This window comes from Pyxicephalus adspersus, chromosome 10, assembly GCF_032062135.1.
Source record: "Pyxicephalus adspersus chromosome 10, UCB_Pads_2.0, whole genome shotgun sequence".
Classification (NCBI taxonomy): domain Eukaryota; kingdom Metazoa; phylum Chordata; class Amphibia; order Anura; family Pyxicephalidae; genus Pyxicephalus; species Pyxicephalus adspersus.
The window spans coordinates 13,233,596-13,250,916 of NC_092867.1; the positions used below are offsets into that span (position 1 = coordinate 13,233,596).

At 38.2% G+C, this 17,321-nt stretch overlaps 1 protein-coding gene across 1 annotated transcript; it reads right to left on the reverse strand.

Annotated features, from left to right (window-relative positions):
* Positions 1-6,811: 6,811 nt before the first annotated feature.
* On the reverse strand, positions 6,812-16,473 carry CLRN3 (clarin 3). Its single transcript, XM_072424518.1, has 3 exons — positions 16,154-16,473; positions 15,110-15,292; positions 6,812-9,127 (listed from the first exon to the last, which is right to left on the reverse strand). Exons 1-3 carry the CDS (start codon positions 16,386-16,388, stop codon positions 8,853-8,855), a joined length of 693 nt encoding a protein of 230 aa, XP_072280619.1. The 5' UTR covers positions 16,389-16,473; the 3' UTR covers positions 6,812-8,852.
* Between the last annotated feature and the right edge of the window lie 848 nt (positions 16,474-17,321).

Sequence of the window (17,321 nt, forward strand, 5' to 3'; positions counted from 1 at the left end):
GGGGCCTGTAGGAGGTCCGCAGCAGAGAATCAGGACTGGAAGGAATTAACTAGAATACTAACAAAACCTAATTAAAAAGAAATAAAATATAGAAAACTTTATTGAAGGAGTTCAATTGCCAAAATTTGGAGATTGTCACTTGTTAAAATGTCCATGATGTGACATGGATATATCTCAACACACAAGTTTGGAGCCTCCAGCGTATCTGAAGATCTCCTGCGTGCTGTAAATTACAAGTCTAAGTGCTGGAAATTTGCCATGAAGGAAGGATTGGCTACGCACTCAACAGATACGCCGTGAAACTTGGAATGGCTCCGTCAATGCAGACAAGTGTTCAAAAAACGTTTTCCACACTCCATGAACACATCACTTCTTGTAAGACTTGTCGGGATTACGGCACAATAAAGCTTTGACATCCAGTAACTGTTTTATTTATGTACTAACATATGTCAGCCGCTATGAAAACTCTCCCGCCATGTGTTTGTCAAGTACATTAACTTCTCCTAGATTGATTTAATTAAACACTCTGCAGACTGATCAGCTGGATCCAAAGAAAGGAAGAGAAGTGACAACAGTGAAAGTAGAACTCTGTGTAAAGAAATCAGAAACTGCTGGAAACAGTGTAATATATAGCTATGAAAGAATCCAATATGGCGACCGGAGCCTGATACCCTCCATCCAATACATCATAATCAATAGCGCTAAGAAAGGGCTCTGAGGTATTAATATTATCTTGTATATAGCACCAGCATATTAGGGAGCGCTGTACAGAGTTCACGGTCAAATTCCTATGTCTTTACCATACTCATGTGTTGCTAGCAGAGTTTAAGGTCAGTTATTTGGGGGAAAGCCAGTTACCCTACCAGTTTTTGTAATGTGGAAGAAACAAGAGTGCCCAGGGAAAACCCATAAACGCAAACATGAAAAGATCATACAAACTCCATGTAGATGGTGTCCTAGCCATGTTTACTCCTGGGACATTAGAGTTGCAAAGGCAGCCTTATACAATTAGGAGGTATGGAAAGCAAAGGCGGGTAACAACGTCTTTCTATTTATTATTTTTTATTACTATCCTAATATTCTGGCACCTGAAAAATACAAAACATATTTTTTTATTTCTATAGATTTGACAATATTCAGGAATGTCATTTATTACAGAAGCCAACTATTACAGCAGGCAGTAAACTATCCATGGTGCTGAAAGGACAATCCCATCCCAGATACAAAATACAATGCACCCCTTGACTTAACAAAGAACCTGTGAACTGAAACATCTCAAAGTAACTACATTTCATTGAAAACTATATGACCTTACTAAATCCATCTAACATCTAGACAGAGACTCACCCAATGAAAAAGGTTTCTTTAATATCTGTATGAAAAGAATGATAATTATTGCATGTTCAAAATGAATTGAGAAAATTGATTTTATGGGCTGTCTTCTGGTGCCATCTTGTGGTCAAAAGGGAGAATTACACCATCCTTTATACAATCCACATTAGCTGTGTAAAGGAGTTGCTTTGCAGTAGATCGTCACACTGGGAATCTGCCTTATATTATTGTCTCCTAAATCTTATACAATGTTGCATTGCCATTAGGGAACATTAAATATCTAGTTTTGGAATTTTTAATATTTATTATAATTATGGATACGTTATTACAGGATTCAGATGCAAGTTAGTCCCATCTAGGAGCAGTAGGGCTATGGATGTAATGCAAATAGTAATATTATTAACATTATTGACTAATATTATTCATATTATTGCTGTGCGCTGGGTTAAAAACAAACACATAAATGTTGGCTGCGGTGGGAGTACTCTCAGGTGTATTTATTGTAAAGAGAACCAGTATTAATTATGTGTATGCAATATTCTAATTATTCGGTTTCAGAGGTTAGCACAGTTGTTGCTTAGTCAACTAGATGACCTCAAACACCACTTCCAGCTCCAAAATGTACATAACAGTGTATAATAATACAGAGACTTCTGGTGAAAAGGAATGTTTGGGTCATTAAACAAGAGTCATTTGCTATTTGCTAGCAAATATTTTTATTCTTGGACCAGATCCATTCCAGGTTTGCTGGATCACCCAGCTTCACTGATGAAAGTGTATCCTCCCCAGCTTTGAAGAGCTCTCATAAATCAGGCTCAATAAATCAAGCTATATTTAAAGTGTTTTCATTTTACTTACTTCTTTACAATATTAAAAGGAAGATCATAGCAGGGTGGTTAGGACCAAGGGGAGGGGTTATTAAAGTTTTCATTCTGCACAGGATGTCATAAAACCTAAAGCCTAGCCTGATGCATACCCTATCCATAGATAATATCTCTTGTTACACACTTGCATTATATTGACCCCTATGGGCAGGATTATTTATTGTCTTCTTTTTATATTAGTCGGTAACTCCAAGGAGAATGTTTCCCTGCAGCAGATTGTGTCTTACTACAAGATGTGGAGAAGTGTCCCTTTTTTTAAATGGATTCCCCAAAAATAGAGTGTGACACTATTTTCTGCACTTGTAATGGCCACAGAAATGGATCATAACTAACTTCCGTTGAGGGGATGTAATCATCCAGCATATCACTTAACTTGCACGCACTACCCTGAAATATCAAAGTGTATCTTAATTCAAAATTCATAGTTTGGTAGGGTGGTGATTGTTTTAATCCTCTTTTATGGTTTTTATTGCTACCGTATATGTGTCCACACTAAACGATCTCCCCCCCCCCCCCCCCTTGGCCATTGGCAGACCAGGGGTTGGAAGTGAGAGAAAAAGTTTTGAGGTCACTGGAACAGAAGTTAAGCTAACCTTTTCCAACGGGGACTCTTGTTTGTGTAGGAAGGTGGTTTATCTTGCTTTGTAGAGATATCTTCTCACTTACTGTTGTTTTTACAGGACAGGACGTGTACATTATCTTCAATGGAACACAGATGCCAAAAAAATTTACTTTTAGAAACTTTTTACCAAAACCTAATGCTTTCTAACCTGAACCTCTTGGTTGTCCCCTAGTATATATATGACCTCTCTGACTTCACTTATGCCTCAATGTATAGGATGGTGGTATTCATGGGGTTCAATACCCGAGCTTGTGCAAGGTCTCAACAGGTCCCCTTTCATCGCTTATTGGTGAATGCAAGTATGTGGTGCCAAAGCCAGTCAAAGTGCCTTTTGCTTGAATGAACACTGCCAAAACCAATCCCAGTGCTCAGTGGTCATCTCACCAAAATAGGCTTTTCTTCCAATCTGTTCTTTTGAGAAATACGCACACAGATAAACTGCAGAAGATTTTTTTTTACAAGCTGTAGATACTCCACAGGCCCTCCAGTCAATTCATCCGCCCACTAGTAGAGTTACATAAAGAACACACAGTATATTCCCTTATCAGCAGGTTTCCTTGCAGACATTCTTAGTTGAAAAAAATGTATTCTCAGAGGAGGTAAATAAGGGGAACATTGATTGAAATTTGCATTTTTCATAGAAAAGTACTGAAAATGTTTTTCCCCATCAGCAAAACTTTATCAAAAGTTACCAGGAGTTCAAATACATCAGAATGCAATAAAATTTCACAACGCTTTAATGAAGTGGTAGCATTTTGATAGTGTTGGGTAGAATGGAAACATTTGTCAGCTTTTTATAGTAGTATTACCAACTGTCACCTAACCCCTAACCTGGACCAATAAATGAAACCTATTATTAATCTAAACCATATTCCTAACTCTTAGACCTCATTTAGACTGCTATACTGTACCTCTAGGAGCTACAAACGGCACCATGGATCAACACTTTTGCATGTGTTGCCCTTGCATTTGTGGTAGCAGTGCAGTTCTTCCTCCAGATGAGAAAAGCAAATGAATGCCCAGAAGTGACATGTTGCACCCAAGAACCCTGCTTTAACCCCCCAGCAACACAAACATAGCTGTGTGCAAATGCACAAACTTGTTCCCAGCAGTTATCATACAGTTGAATACGAGCGGTTGGGGCCATAGTTGAGCATTTAGTACAATGCTGTGGTTTACTACAGGTCTGAAAGGAATCTTACCACCAAACCCTATCCTGAACCTTACTTTTCTACTAATCCCTAACACTCGAATCACAGAAAGCAATTACTATTTTTCAGAAGTTCTCTTGCTTTATCATTCTATCCCTATTCAAAACAAAAGCTTACAAGATGATATTCAAAACTCCAGATATCCCCTCTCCAACCCCTAAATATCCCCCTATTACTTCCTTTACTTGATACCCCTGGCCTTCAAATCCTGACTAGACTCTCCTAATTCTTAAACCCTCTCACCCCTTTGTTTTACTAAGAGTGATTTGACTTTCTAAAGAGGGTGGCAATAGAGAAGCATTTGGATATAGCTAAGTAGCCAATGTGTGCCTTCTATGAGAAGGAATCCAGTGCTACCTACAACATTTGCATCGGAGTACACTACCTTATTATACATACAGCATATAAATAAATGAAAGGATCAGCTGTAAGGAGATAAGTAACTCCCAGTGACTGATAGTGTCAACCCTTGAAAAATTTGAAAGCTGTACATCACAGACAGTAATGCTACCACTTGATGTTGCTTTTATGCCATAATGGTTTTAAAACTTTAATAAAAGTATCATACTAAAAACTTTTTCTTGCTTCTCTGCCATATGTAAATGAGATGCACATAAGTATCTGGCATATGAATATAGACAGTAGAGACATAAAGCGGCATGGGGTGATGAGGGGAGTGACATTATCGAGAAGAATGGGTTGACACACAGGTAATGCCATGCCAGGTATTACTCTTGCTGACATTATGCCTGTTAACGTACAGTTTTACTATACAAGTTGTTTGGAAATGATGAAAATCACACTTGGAACAGGGTAGCTGCTAGTCAGGAGGTAAACAAACTAACTTTCCATTGAATTCTGTATGAGCTCAAAAGCATCCTAAACTAACATCAAACCTATTCCATTGACCCTTTTTGTTCTAGAGTGTATGCTAATAGAATATGTGGAGGATACAATTCAAGGAAATCCAAATTCTTAACATATATGTTGAAGCTTGCTTTGATAAAATGGCCATGTGTGTTCTATGTGTGTTCCTCAAACGTTGCACTACCACCGGTGCTTTACTACCTTTCCAGAAAAGATCCAAATACAGAACAGTGTGTGGCTTTTCGATGAGGCACAAATTATGAGAGCAACTGTGACAACTCATGTGGATGACTCCAATGTCTCAAACTTACTGTAATCTCAATGGTGCTTTGCTGCAAAGGGTAACTTCAGCAATATTCTTTGCCATGGTAGTCATAAAAGTGTTGCGCTAGTTGTCCATAAAATAATACTTTATTTGTAGTTCCATGATCCTTGAAACAGCAAGTCAGAAGACGGTGATTCACTACAATAAAATTTCTACTTTATTGCCAGTTAAAGTGACCTTGTTTGAAGTATCACTCTTGAATATTTTTTTATCTTTATTTTGCGCAACATAATACATTATGAGTTTTGGTGACTGATGGTTACCATAAGCAGTTGCCCAGTTTCCATGTTTTCTCTCTAAATACTGCAATACTATGTTAAACTCTGGTAGATCTCATAACAACCTACTTACCTACATATATTGTCTTTTATCCTGTCTTTTCCTATAAAATTAACTTATACCTTGTTGTATTACTACGCTCTTAGATACGTCCACAATAGGTATCTATGAATATTCCCTGTTTGTCGTAGAAGGATCCTCATGCATATGTTTGGCAGTAGCAGGCAAGCTAGGTGTGTTTAGATAACAGCAAAAGCAAATATAAGGCAGACTTTGGACCCTTTTCCCAGAAGTCATATGGTAATTGCTAAAAAAAAATTCCATATTTACCGCCAATCAATTTGTTATGCTCACCTCTATAAATAAAGAGAAATGTTGATATGCTCTACAAGCTAATGATTTTTAGGTTTTACTTCTTAAATTTATAAGAAAAAAAGTTTATAGACTGCTCTAAATGGCTGTTTTGGAACTGATTGAAGTAAGGGCCATTTCAGAACTGTGGGAAGCCACAGGATTCTGAAGCTGGCCCAACCTCTTTCATTCAGTGAATTGGAGAGGTTCTAAACCATTTCCCTACGCCCTCTGGCTTCCTCTGGGGATTTGATACAAAGGCTAAATTAGCAAAAATGTACATATAATTCGTTTGATAAATAGAGGTGTAAATTGATGTTTGCACATCCTCTATATACCAAACTGATTATATGTATATCTTTGGTAATTTAGCCCAAGTCTCAAAATCCCCTGAGGAAGCCAGAGGGCAAAACGCGTCGGAAAAGAGACCCTACATATGAAAGCTATACCAGATTTTATGTGACACGCTCTGTTGATTGATTACTATGACTCCTACCATAGAAGTACTATGTCTAGCTGAGAACCTGTGATTTTGTGAAACTTTTTTACTTATTAACTGCACAGTGTAAAAGAGCCCCAAGTGTGTTTGTTACACTTGTCAGATACACCTGGTACAATGTGCAATCTTTAAGTTGAAAAAATAATTGTAATTGAATTTCCTATGTTTGTGTTAGAAACATCATTTTTGGGCAGTCCTAAATGGACAGTACATGACAAAGGATTCCCATAGTTCTAAGGGTTAACTTAGGTGACAGCACAGCAGAATATGTCTAAGTGCAACTTTGAACTAAGCCATCTGGTAAGGGAAGAAACAAGTAGAACACTACTTTACAACCATATTTTTTTCTTTTGTTTTCTTTTTAAAACACAGAGAACAGCAAACAATTTTGGGAAGACCATACCATCAAAAGAAATCCTTGCTATTCTTTCGTCAGGTAAGTAAAGACAATGGTTCTATCAATTTAATGGACCCATAGCTGAAATATACAAAATACTTTGTAATTTACATGACATTGAAAAACTCTTGGAAGAGCATACAAATAAAGATAGCATCACTTTCAATATGTAAGTGAATGTTTCTACCAATTTATTACCTGAAGTGTACAAATGACTCCTGAATTTGGCTGTGAAATGTATAAATAAGTACAATTTATTATTATTAACTCTATACAGTATAAGGTAATAGTGGCAACACCAGGGTGTTTGATTTGAAGATACAAGTTATGTGTGTTGTTCTTAAGCTACGTACACACTTCCAATTTTTATCGTTGGTAAACGAACGACGAACGATCCTGCACGATGTCTGCGAACGATCGTATGGCACTGATCCTGTACCTACAGATAACGACACGATCGTTCAAAGATATTGTACACACAATAGATGCGATCGTTTGAACGATACAGGAAGTGACGTGCACCACAGGAAGTGAGCGAACGTTCGTTCACCGTGCATGCTCAGACCATGGACGATCACTGAAAGACCGTACACACGATAGATGGTCAACGATCGTCGTCCAATCCAATCCGCCGGTCCGGTCGTTCATTTCCAACGACTATCCTCGTTCGTCTGCGTCGTTGGTTACTTTTTTTACGAACGATTTTTGGCCAAACGGTCGTTCGTCGTTCATTTCCAACAATAAAAATTGGAAGTGTGTACGCAGCTTAAGCCTGGCAAAGCACACACGGTTGAAAAATAAGGGGGAATAGATATAAAACAAGGTTCAGGTACATTTCTATGGCAAAATTTAAAGTGTAATTGAACAAAAAAGAACAGAATAATAATTTACTATTTACTTGTTCTGGTGTGGGTATTCTTTTCCAGTAACCTATCACATCCAGGCCTAGAATGGTAGCTTCCTAAATATCAGCAGCCTTGTTACCCTCAGGTGGTGGCTCCTTCTATCTTCAAGCTGATCTTAATACAGACAGCATGCCAGCATTTAAAGATTGGAGTTTGCACATGTGACATAGAAGGCTTCAAAGAGAGTATGGCCAATGGGAACATGTTGGAATTACATGATGGAACGAATGGACAATGAACATTTAAAGCCAAAACTGTAAGTAGGAATAGGAAATAAGAAAGAAATACACCCTTGCTAAAGACATGCTGTAACAGCATAGGGATAGTTAGATCAGGCTTTAGACATTCTTCAAAATTAAACTATGGGCCAAATCAGAAATAACATGCAGTCTATCATAGCATGTTCTGTTTTTCGGAGCTCCCTCTGCAGATCCACTCAGTAGATCTATTACTCCTTCTGGTAATAAGGTTACATTACTTTTTGTTCTGCAGCATTGCACTTTTTGTTCTGTGGAAGGGTAGTCTACGATGCACATGTTTATTACACTGTAGGTATGCAACAATCATTTTTGTAATATTTTATTAATGCATTTTAATAAATTATTTGGTGACCATAGTAAAGGCCCCACAAGTATTTAATGGTTGTTCCGCCCCCAGCAAATCTCACATTTGCTGGGCAGCTAGGCCTGTTATAGGAAGTAAAAAAATACAGATCTACTTGCGAAATCATCAGATAATAACATTATGTTACAGGGAGAACTTTAAAAAACAAAACTTGCTAATCACACTGCAATATATATAACATTTTTGCCTTAGTTCAACCTAAGTCCCATTCACCTTATGAATGTGCCCTAAACTGTGCCTTGCTTTGCCTTCTTGTATTTGTTAATGCATTTCTACAAATCATACCACCCTGTCTGTCCACACAGCAACACTTTATATAGAAAACAATTGTTCACCTCTGAAAATGATAGTTTAATATACATGAGAGCATCAGGGCACCATAAGTCTGTTTATCAATGAGGCCTCTTCATTTCCACTTACACAAATGACAGTGTGATCAGAGTATTTAATGAGCTCTGAAGCAGCTTTTTTCCCCAGAAGGTCCCGCTGGTTTATTGTGAACGATTGGTGGTAGCGGTGTAATAAGCAGTAGCTTGCGTGGTGTGGGGTCCCAGTCTCAGAATAAGATGGAATCTTTTGTGGCAGTTTCCATGGGTCTCTCCTGTTCTTTCTGTTTGCTGTATCTGATATGTTGGTAGTAGTAGATAATTCCTATTGTGGTCAAATTCAGGAAGATGCTGAAGAGCAGAAGCCAGTAAGAATACCCATATGCATTTTTACTGGTGCTATATACATCATTTGACGTATCCATTGCTTTAGCCAAATTCCTCGGCATGTTATTCACCTCTATATTTACCGCAAACAGAATCATGGCAAGGAGTGTAAGGATTGCTGGAGAAAGGTAAAAAAAACATGTCAATAAATATACATTTATATATATTGTTAATGCATAAGGTTCAGTTAAAGAAATTTACAATGATGGAACACATAAGCTGGTATTGCTGCTCTCCTAAAAATGATGGTTTTAATGTTAATCCCCTGGCATCATTTATTATTTTTTTTAATTTCTCCTTGTTTATTTTGCTTCCTTCTTTTGCTGTCAGCATATTTGTTGTCAGCACATTTAAACAGAGCACATCTGATAGGCCATAGCTGCCAGGGTCCCGATAAGCCACGTATGCCATACGCATGCTTGGCAGTATAATGCAAACCTAGACCAATTTAATAATAACTGTCTACCTGTGCTTTAAAGCTATTGCCAGCCAAACTACCTCTCCCTCTTCCACCAACAACTTTCCACATCCATTTGCATCTCCCATACTTGTCACAGAACCAAGCAAAAGTGAAACCCATCTTTGGCTATCATGTTCCCACCCAGATGCATGATGGAGCATTGGACAAGTGAGCACTGCCCATCCTTGGGTTGCATACATTTGTGTTTTTTTTTTTATTTGCCTTAAATTAAGCTTTCAAGTATTGAAGCCACATAACTAGTAAGTGCCTTAAATATTAGTATATCTTCAATACTTTTTTATTTTGACTATACAAAATTATGCCATCCAGGGCACATTTGCCAAGTTGGACATGGATTATTCTGTGTGATAAGGTCAGCAGACTATATATGACTTGAGATAACGATGCAAGGGCCAGGACTTAGTGCTGGTCCTGGGTGAGGCAGGCAGCTATCATGAGACTGATATACAAACATCTATTTCCCACAGGCAGCTGGTGAAATCTGAATTTGCTTTAAAGAAAAGCATTTCCAAACATGATTTATCAATATGTAAGTCAAGGGCATCATTACACACATTGCCTTTAGCATCCTCATAGGCGGGTAACAAATTAATTCAGTATTCCTACCATGCCTACATACTCAGGGGTTCTTTAATGCAGGGTAGGATGGGTTTCTCTATAAAATCCAGAAAAACAGATTATCAGAAAGTTTTTGGAGAACTAATGCTGACCCTAGTTCCTGCAGACATCATATAGCCCTTTCCCACTGGTCTTATTACCCTAGAGGTCTTTTACCTTTTCTTGGAGTCCTCATTGTAACCACTTTTTTCCGCATCAAAGGTAAACGGAACTCTACTCTCTCTCAGTGTAGCCACTTTGCTATTCTTTGGTGGCAATTTGACACTGTAATCTACTTCTCCATTCCTCCAACTATGCTTAGTTTCCCTCCCACATGCAGACTCTGGTAGTGCCAATGAAACACGTGGAATATACCACACAGGAAATATATTGCTACTTCTAGAAACAGCCAACAGTTAGTGAATTAAAGAAGCTTGGGACACAAAACAAATAGTTTAAAAAAAAATAAAATAAAGGAGCAGACTTGGTGGACCACTTGGTCTTTTTCTGTCATTACACACTTAGTTTTCTTTGTACATGCATTAGAAATTGTGGTCATTGATGATTTTGGAAGCTAGTTCTGATTATAAACAAAGTCACAGATATCCTCTATTTCCAGAAGTCTCCTAATGTACATAATCTGACAACCAGAAAGAGCAAACCGCAGTTCATGCTCACATGGAGGTCCCAATGTCTCCTTATACCTTGAAACAGACTTTTATTAGGCATAGCCTCTATAGAACCCCTAACTCCAATCTCTTTCTAAAATCCTGTTAATCAACTTTTAAATAATTCACATAACGTAATTTCTCACAGCATAACATAGCAGCTCAGAAGGCTGATATGTTTCCACTCCCCACCCAACAAAACCCTCCACCCCTGTGTTTGATTTTGCCATCACACACACAGCATATCACAAGTGTGCTATCACTAATCCCAGAGTGAGTTGCCATAAACAAGTCCACTGTATCAGACTTATATATATTTTTTAAATATTTTTATTGATGCAATAGCAATGATGAGAGCATCACTGACTACGAGTTCACACCCTACAAACACACAGGGGTGAGCAGTTCATTAAGAGAGTTTCAGTGTTACGAAGACAAGGAGGGGCAAACTTTCACCTTGGCTTTCTATAAATTTACATAGTCAGGTTGTTTTCGAACCTTATAAAGACATTTGAATACTTCAACTTTCAACAGTGTTCTTTTTTTAACCTGGGCGGTAACCCAGAGTTTGAGTCTGGGTAGAAAAAAGATGCTACTAGCGGTAACCCCGAGTCACTCTCGGGGTAGGTAAACCTATGGAAACCGCGTCATTCTTTGAGTCTTAAATATATTAAATGCATTATATGTTGTTCATTTAGAAGCACATTCAGCCCTTTCTATGAAATCTTTGGTGTTAGCTGGAATCTTAATTGTTGTGGAAACCTATTTTGCTTTTTTGTTCATATTCTCAAACATCCATATTGTGCCTAGTGGTGTACTGTTGTTTATTTCCTATATGTACAAATGTCTGGGGGAGGCGTTTAACTAGGAGGTGTAGGGAGTGCCCAGAGGAAACCTCTGCAAACACCTGGAAAAATGCTATAATTCAAACCTAGGACCCAGCTCTACAGAGGCGAGTGTGTTAACCACTGAGCCATCCATGCTGCTTCATGGACTGTTCCTATTTTATACAAGGTGATTCCCCTTCATTGCCTTTCAATGGTAATTAAATTCAGTTCAGTTGAAGCAGAACACTGGCCAAATGTGTTGTTACTTTACTAGAGATGTAACATCTACTTACTGACATTGAGATTATGTGCCCATTTAGGACAGTCACTCTTATAAATTGGCCATAAGAATTCACAACCATGGACATGAATAAAAATCCTTACGGCAAGGTCGGATTTACACAGTTATGTTGTGTGTGTTAATGAGTTCTGATGTCCATGTCGGTGTAGTAGGGAGCCCGTTCAAATAAATTAGCTGCCAAACACACATGCTAAAGTTTATTATAAAACTGGTGAACCCACTTTTCTTACCACACAGCAAAGATTTAAATAGGCCAATGGAGTTAGCAAATATACTGAAACTATGGGGGGTTAAATAAATATTGATGGCAGTGTAACATCTCCCAGTCACACTGAGGAGGCAAAACCTATTTTGTAGTACAGTAGCCATTTTGAAATAGGTATTTCCCTAATGAGAGCTGTCTGTTTTACCTTCCAGCTATCACACTCAAATCTGCATCAGAAGTTGGAAAGTGAATATCGGGTTTGATACAATATGCAACACAAATCATTGCCATTTGAAACACTCTGAATAATATAGTGACACTATATCAGTTTCCTGCTTGATAAGGACACACAGTGCACTCTGTATTCAGCCCTTAGCAAAAGATCTGATTAGATATGTCCTTCCCTTCTTTAACAATACAAGCCTGAGAGAGGAAACTTTGTGGTAAGAGGAGTGGCTATTTAGGTACAGAACTAAAAAGATTTATAAAGTGTGAGAATTGGCTTTGAGTTGTTTTGCCATTACCCTAGGGTCATGGGACATCTGCGATCCTCCCTGATATTGTTGAAGAGGGGAAATCTCTGTGCATGTTAATCACCTTACTAAGTCAGTAACATCATTAGCTGCTATCAAGTCATATATTAGTTAAAAATAAATTTAGCAAATCTAGGACCCTGTGTGACACAGTGGAGGCCCCGGAGGATGTTATCCCAAACTATTAAATTGAAGTGATTTATCACTTTTTAAATATATACATAAACCATATCCCAAAATAATAAACATATTAAGCCTCAAGTACATAGCAGGAATAGAAAAAGTGTTCCAATTTATCCCTGGAGATCCTGTTACCTTATCTCTTACACATCATAGGTAAAGCTACGTACACACTTCCAATAATTATCGTTGGTAAACGAACGACGAACGTTCCTGCACGATATATACGAACGATCGTATAGCACCTATCCTGTACATGGAGATAACGACACAATCGTTCGTAGATATTGTACACACAATAGATGCGATCGTTTGAGCGATACAGGAAGTGACGTGCACGACAGGAATTGAACGAACGTTCGTTCATCACGCATGCTCAGACCATGGACGATCAATGAACGACCGTACACACGATAGATGGTAAACGATCGTCGTCCAATCCGATCCGCCAGTCCGGTCGTTCATTTCCAGCGACTATTCTCGTTTGTCGGCGTCGTTGGTTACTTTTTTTACGAACGATTTTTGACCAATCGATCGTTCGTCGTTCATTTCCAACGATAAAAATTGGAAGTGTGTACGCAGCTTAAGCCTAGGCTGTCATTTACAGTCCACAATACATCTCATCTGTCATTCTTTTGACAGTCCTGTGCTCTCTGTATGCAACCATGAGAAAAAGAAAGTACACCCTCCTTCAATACTAAGGTCACAAAAAAAAAGTATCTGTTTTTTTGGCAGGTCAGTAGGTTAGTTAGGTAGATACAACCCCAAATGAACAACGACACATGACATATTATTATTATTATTATTATTATTAATAATTTATATTTATATACTGCCAACATGTTACACAGCACTTTACAAAGCCTATAGTCATGTCACTAACTATCCCTCAAAGGGGCTCACAATCTACATATTACACTGTGTAATTATTTATATAACAAAGACTAATTCAAAATGCAGAAGCAGTTTGTGAAAAATGAGGTTCCCCTTTTTCTACTTCCTTGGGAGTTAAGAGAGTTAGTAGAAGCCAAGTGCTGCTAACCAAAGGCACTTAATTGATCATCAACAAGTGCAACCAACTCTATAAAGGCAGACATGTTGGCAGTTTGCAGGTCTGGAGCCTTCAGTTGTGCAACACAGTGCTAAGTAGGAATTACATCAGTATTTATCTATTGTGGCTGTCCATGAATTTGGGAAGGTTTATTAAGCCATATCCAGACAATTTGAAGGCCACCATTCCTCACCATCCTACAAGAAGATTATTAAAAAATGGAAACCATTCAACACAGCTAAAATTCACCCCAAGGTCAGACTGCACAGTCCTCAAAAAATTGCAAAAAGCACCAAGACCAAGACAAACACCAAGACAAGCACCTCTCAGACTCTACAGGGCACAGGTATAATGTTAAATGTTAATGACAGCACAATTAGAAAAAGACTGAACAAGTATGGCTTGCCAGGTGTAAGCCCCTTCTCTATAACAGGAACATGGCAGCACAACTATGAAAGCTTAGGTTTGCAAAGTTGCAACTGAACAAGCCACAACACTTCTGGTACAATGTCCTTTGCACAGATGAAACCCAAGATATTTGGCCATAATGCACAGCACCATATTTGGCAAAAAACAAACACAGCATATCAGCACAATCACCTCATAAAAACTGTCAAGCTTGGTGATGGAGAGTGATGGTTTGAGCTTGTTTGGCTGCCAGTTATTGAGCTGGGTATGAACTTTTCTGTATACCAATGTAAGAGTGAAATGTAAGGCCATCTGTGTGACAAAAAGGCATGAATAAAAATGTATCAAACAACAGGACAATGATCCCAAGCACACAGTAAATCTACAAGAGAATGCCTTAAAAGAAAAGAAGGTGTAATGGTCTAGTCAAAGTCCAAACCTCAATCTGATTAAAATGCTGTGGCAAGACTTTCACAGAGCTGTACCCGAATCCTCAGTAAAATGAAGCAATTCTGATGGGCCAACATTCCTCCAATATGTGTAAAACATTGAAACTGAAACTTTCTTTTTCTCATGACTGTATCTCTGCATTCAGAGGCAACAGTTAGAAGTATAGATGAGGGTCTAGGGATCTCTTCAGTCCACTTTAATTCTGTTTAACTGCAAATAAAAATAGGAGATAACCTTTGCAATGTCTGTCCTAATTTGCATTATAATTTTCATATGCCAGCCTATTAAAGTTGGAGATTCTTGGTTGGGGTAAAACCTTCCTAAGCTCCACCTAAATAAAGAATTTTGTATCAGAATCCCACCCTCACTTATGGATACATTTGCTTACTATCCACTTACCATTAATGGAAGTCCACACATAGACACCCAAAGAGCCCAAAAAGGTTATGTAAGGATTGCTGACACTATTCAAACATGTAGTCACAGATCCCAGGAAACAGCAAGCCAGACCAAGTACAAGGAATAATATGACGATAATGTGGGTGATCTTCACACCGTTCGTTTCCTTTAATAGGTCAAACACTGAAATGAGAAAGGAGGTAGCAAAGAATGAACAAGCAGTGATCACATACAAAACAGTAGGGTTACTTGAAATAATATGTAATACACAACAAGGAAGTAATCTATGTGGACAGCACAGTGGTTAACCCTCTTGAGTGAAGGTTCTGCCCATGCTTGTGCTTTTGTCCTGAGCTTTATCATTAGACAATGAAGGCAGCATCAGAACAAATATCCACTTGGGGTGGGATATTGACACCCTGCACTTACATTGAGTTGTCTTCAATCTAAAAAAACTAGAGGACATCTTGTGGCAAAAAGAAAATAATGCAGGGAACAACTTTGGACTGTGGCTACGTATTGCAGCCAGAGCTTTTAAAACAATAAATAGTCTGGGGGTATTAAAAAGAAGACATTTGCCCCAGAATTGTGCTTTAGGAGCAATTTCATAGTAAAAATGTTTTGTAGTAAAAAAAATGTTCTTAATAATTTTTGCATTCAAAAATGATGGGCACAGCAGCAGAAAATAAATTGTATATATTTAGCAAAATGTAACTTTGTTAGCAATTGAATCTCTTGCTGATCTGGTGTTCTCGTGCTGGGATCCTCCATTTGTCAGAGCTATGAACCCAGCAATGTTGCGTTGGAACCCTGGTGCTTATAGCCACCACCCTGTTTTCCAGGTGACCATGAAAGAAAATATTTTCTTACACATTTATTGGTGTTCAGATTTGGCAAACAGTGAATGTGTGTAAAAAGTCAAGACAACATAAAAAGGATGGACGATGTGTGGACTAAGTATGAACTCTGACACCAGCTGATTCTCATGAGACATGCAGTTAACAAGCCTAAATGGTTGATTTCAACCCATTTTACCAACTTTACCTTGTCTGGAGATCAGTTGGGTGTCCAGTGCCACCCCAGTCGTGATGGTCTTCTTACTGCTGACAAAAAACAGTCCAAGGTTTACATCCGCTTGACCACCATAATTCCCTCCTGAAAACTGGATCTTGCTGGAAACCCATTGCTGAGTCCCTAGGCATGTACAAATGACAGCAAATGATCCGATGCTTGATATAAAGCCAGCGAAGAACAACAATGTTTTCTGTTTTGAGGGCATTTTGGAACTATTTCCACAAATATTTTTAGGTCTTTTTCACGCCAGTCGGACTGCTGCTGGGGAATGAATCCACATCCGGATTTAATATTTGTAGCTAGTTTTCCTAGTGAACTTTGCACTTGCAGGAGTCATAAATGTTCCCAGCAATTAGACCATGATCTTTAGAACTATGTTACTAAGGGAGCCATAATAACAGAAAGCAAAAGGACCAGTAAAACTAGAGCTGTTGACTTGAAATCTGTTCTACAGAAGTAGTGTATAGGAAGAATATGAAACGAGAATAATTGTGTAGCGAATTTTGGTTTTGGATCGATGATGGCTTGTCCATAATGGAAAGTCAACTACAGATCTCAAGCCTTCTTCCAATACTTGGCCCTTCAACTCGGCTGAGTGACGTCATGCCAAATTTCTCACCTGAATTCTTGAAATGATCCATAAAGGAAGACAAAGGGACATCACCACTTGGTTTAACCAATAATAAGCAAGATGGTATGGAGGAGGAGGAGAAAGGAATGTTGCCCAGCATTTTATTACTTTACTAGTATGTTACAAAGGACCTTCCAATAAAATGAAAGGTCAACTTACATTAATATAGAAAAGAATGACCTTTTCCCATTTTGTTGCTCTGCAACTTAAAATGATTACAAACAAAAAAAATTTTCCAGCTGTATATACTTTTAACAGCTTAGTAAAAGATGTGACAATAGTTCAGAAAAAAAAAAGCACAAGAGTCACTGAGGTGGATAAAAGATCTTTGTGTAACTACATTTTGTTTTATTTAGGACCTTGAGCCGGTTGGGATACTTCTCCACCAACTGTGCACATTTAGATTATGTGATATTTGCCAACTCTTCTTTAAAGAACTGTTCCAACTTGGTCAGACTGGATGGAGACCGTTGGTTGACTACAATCTTCAAGTCCTTCCAAGGATTT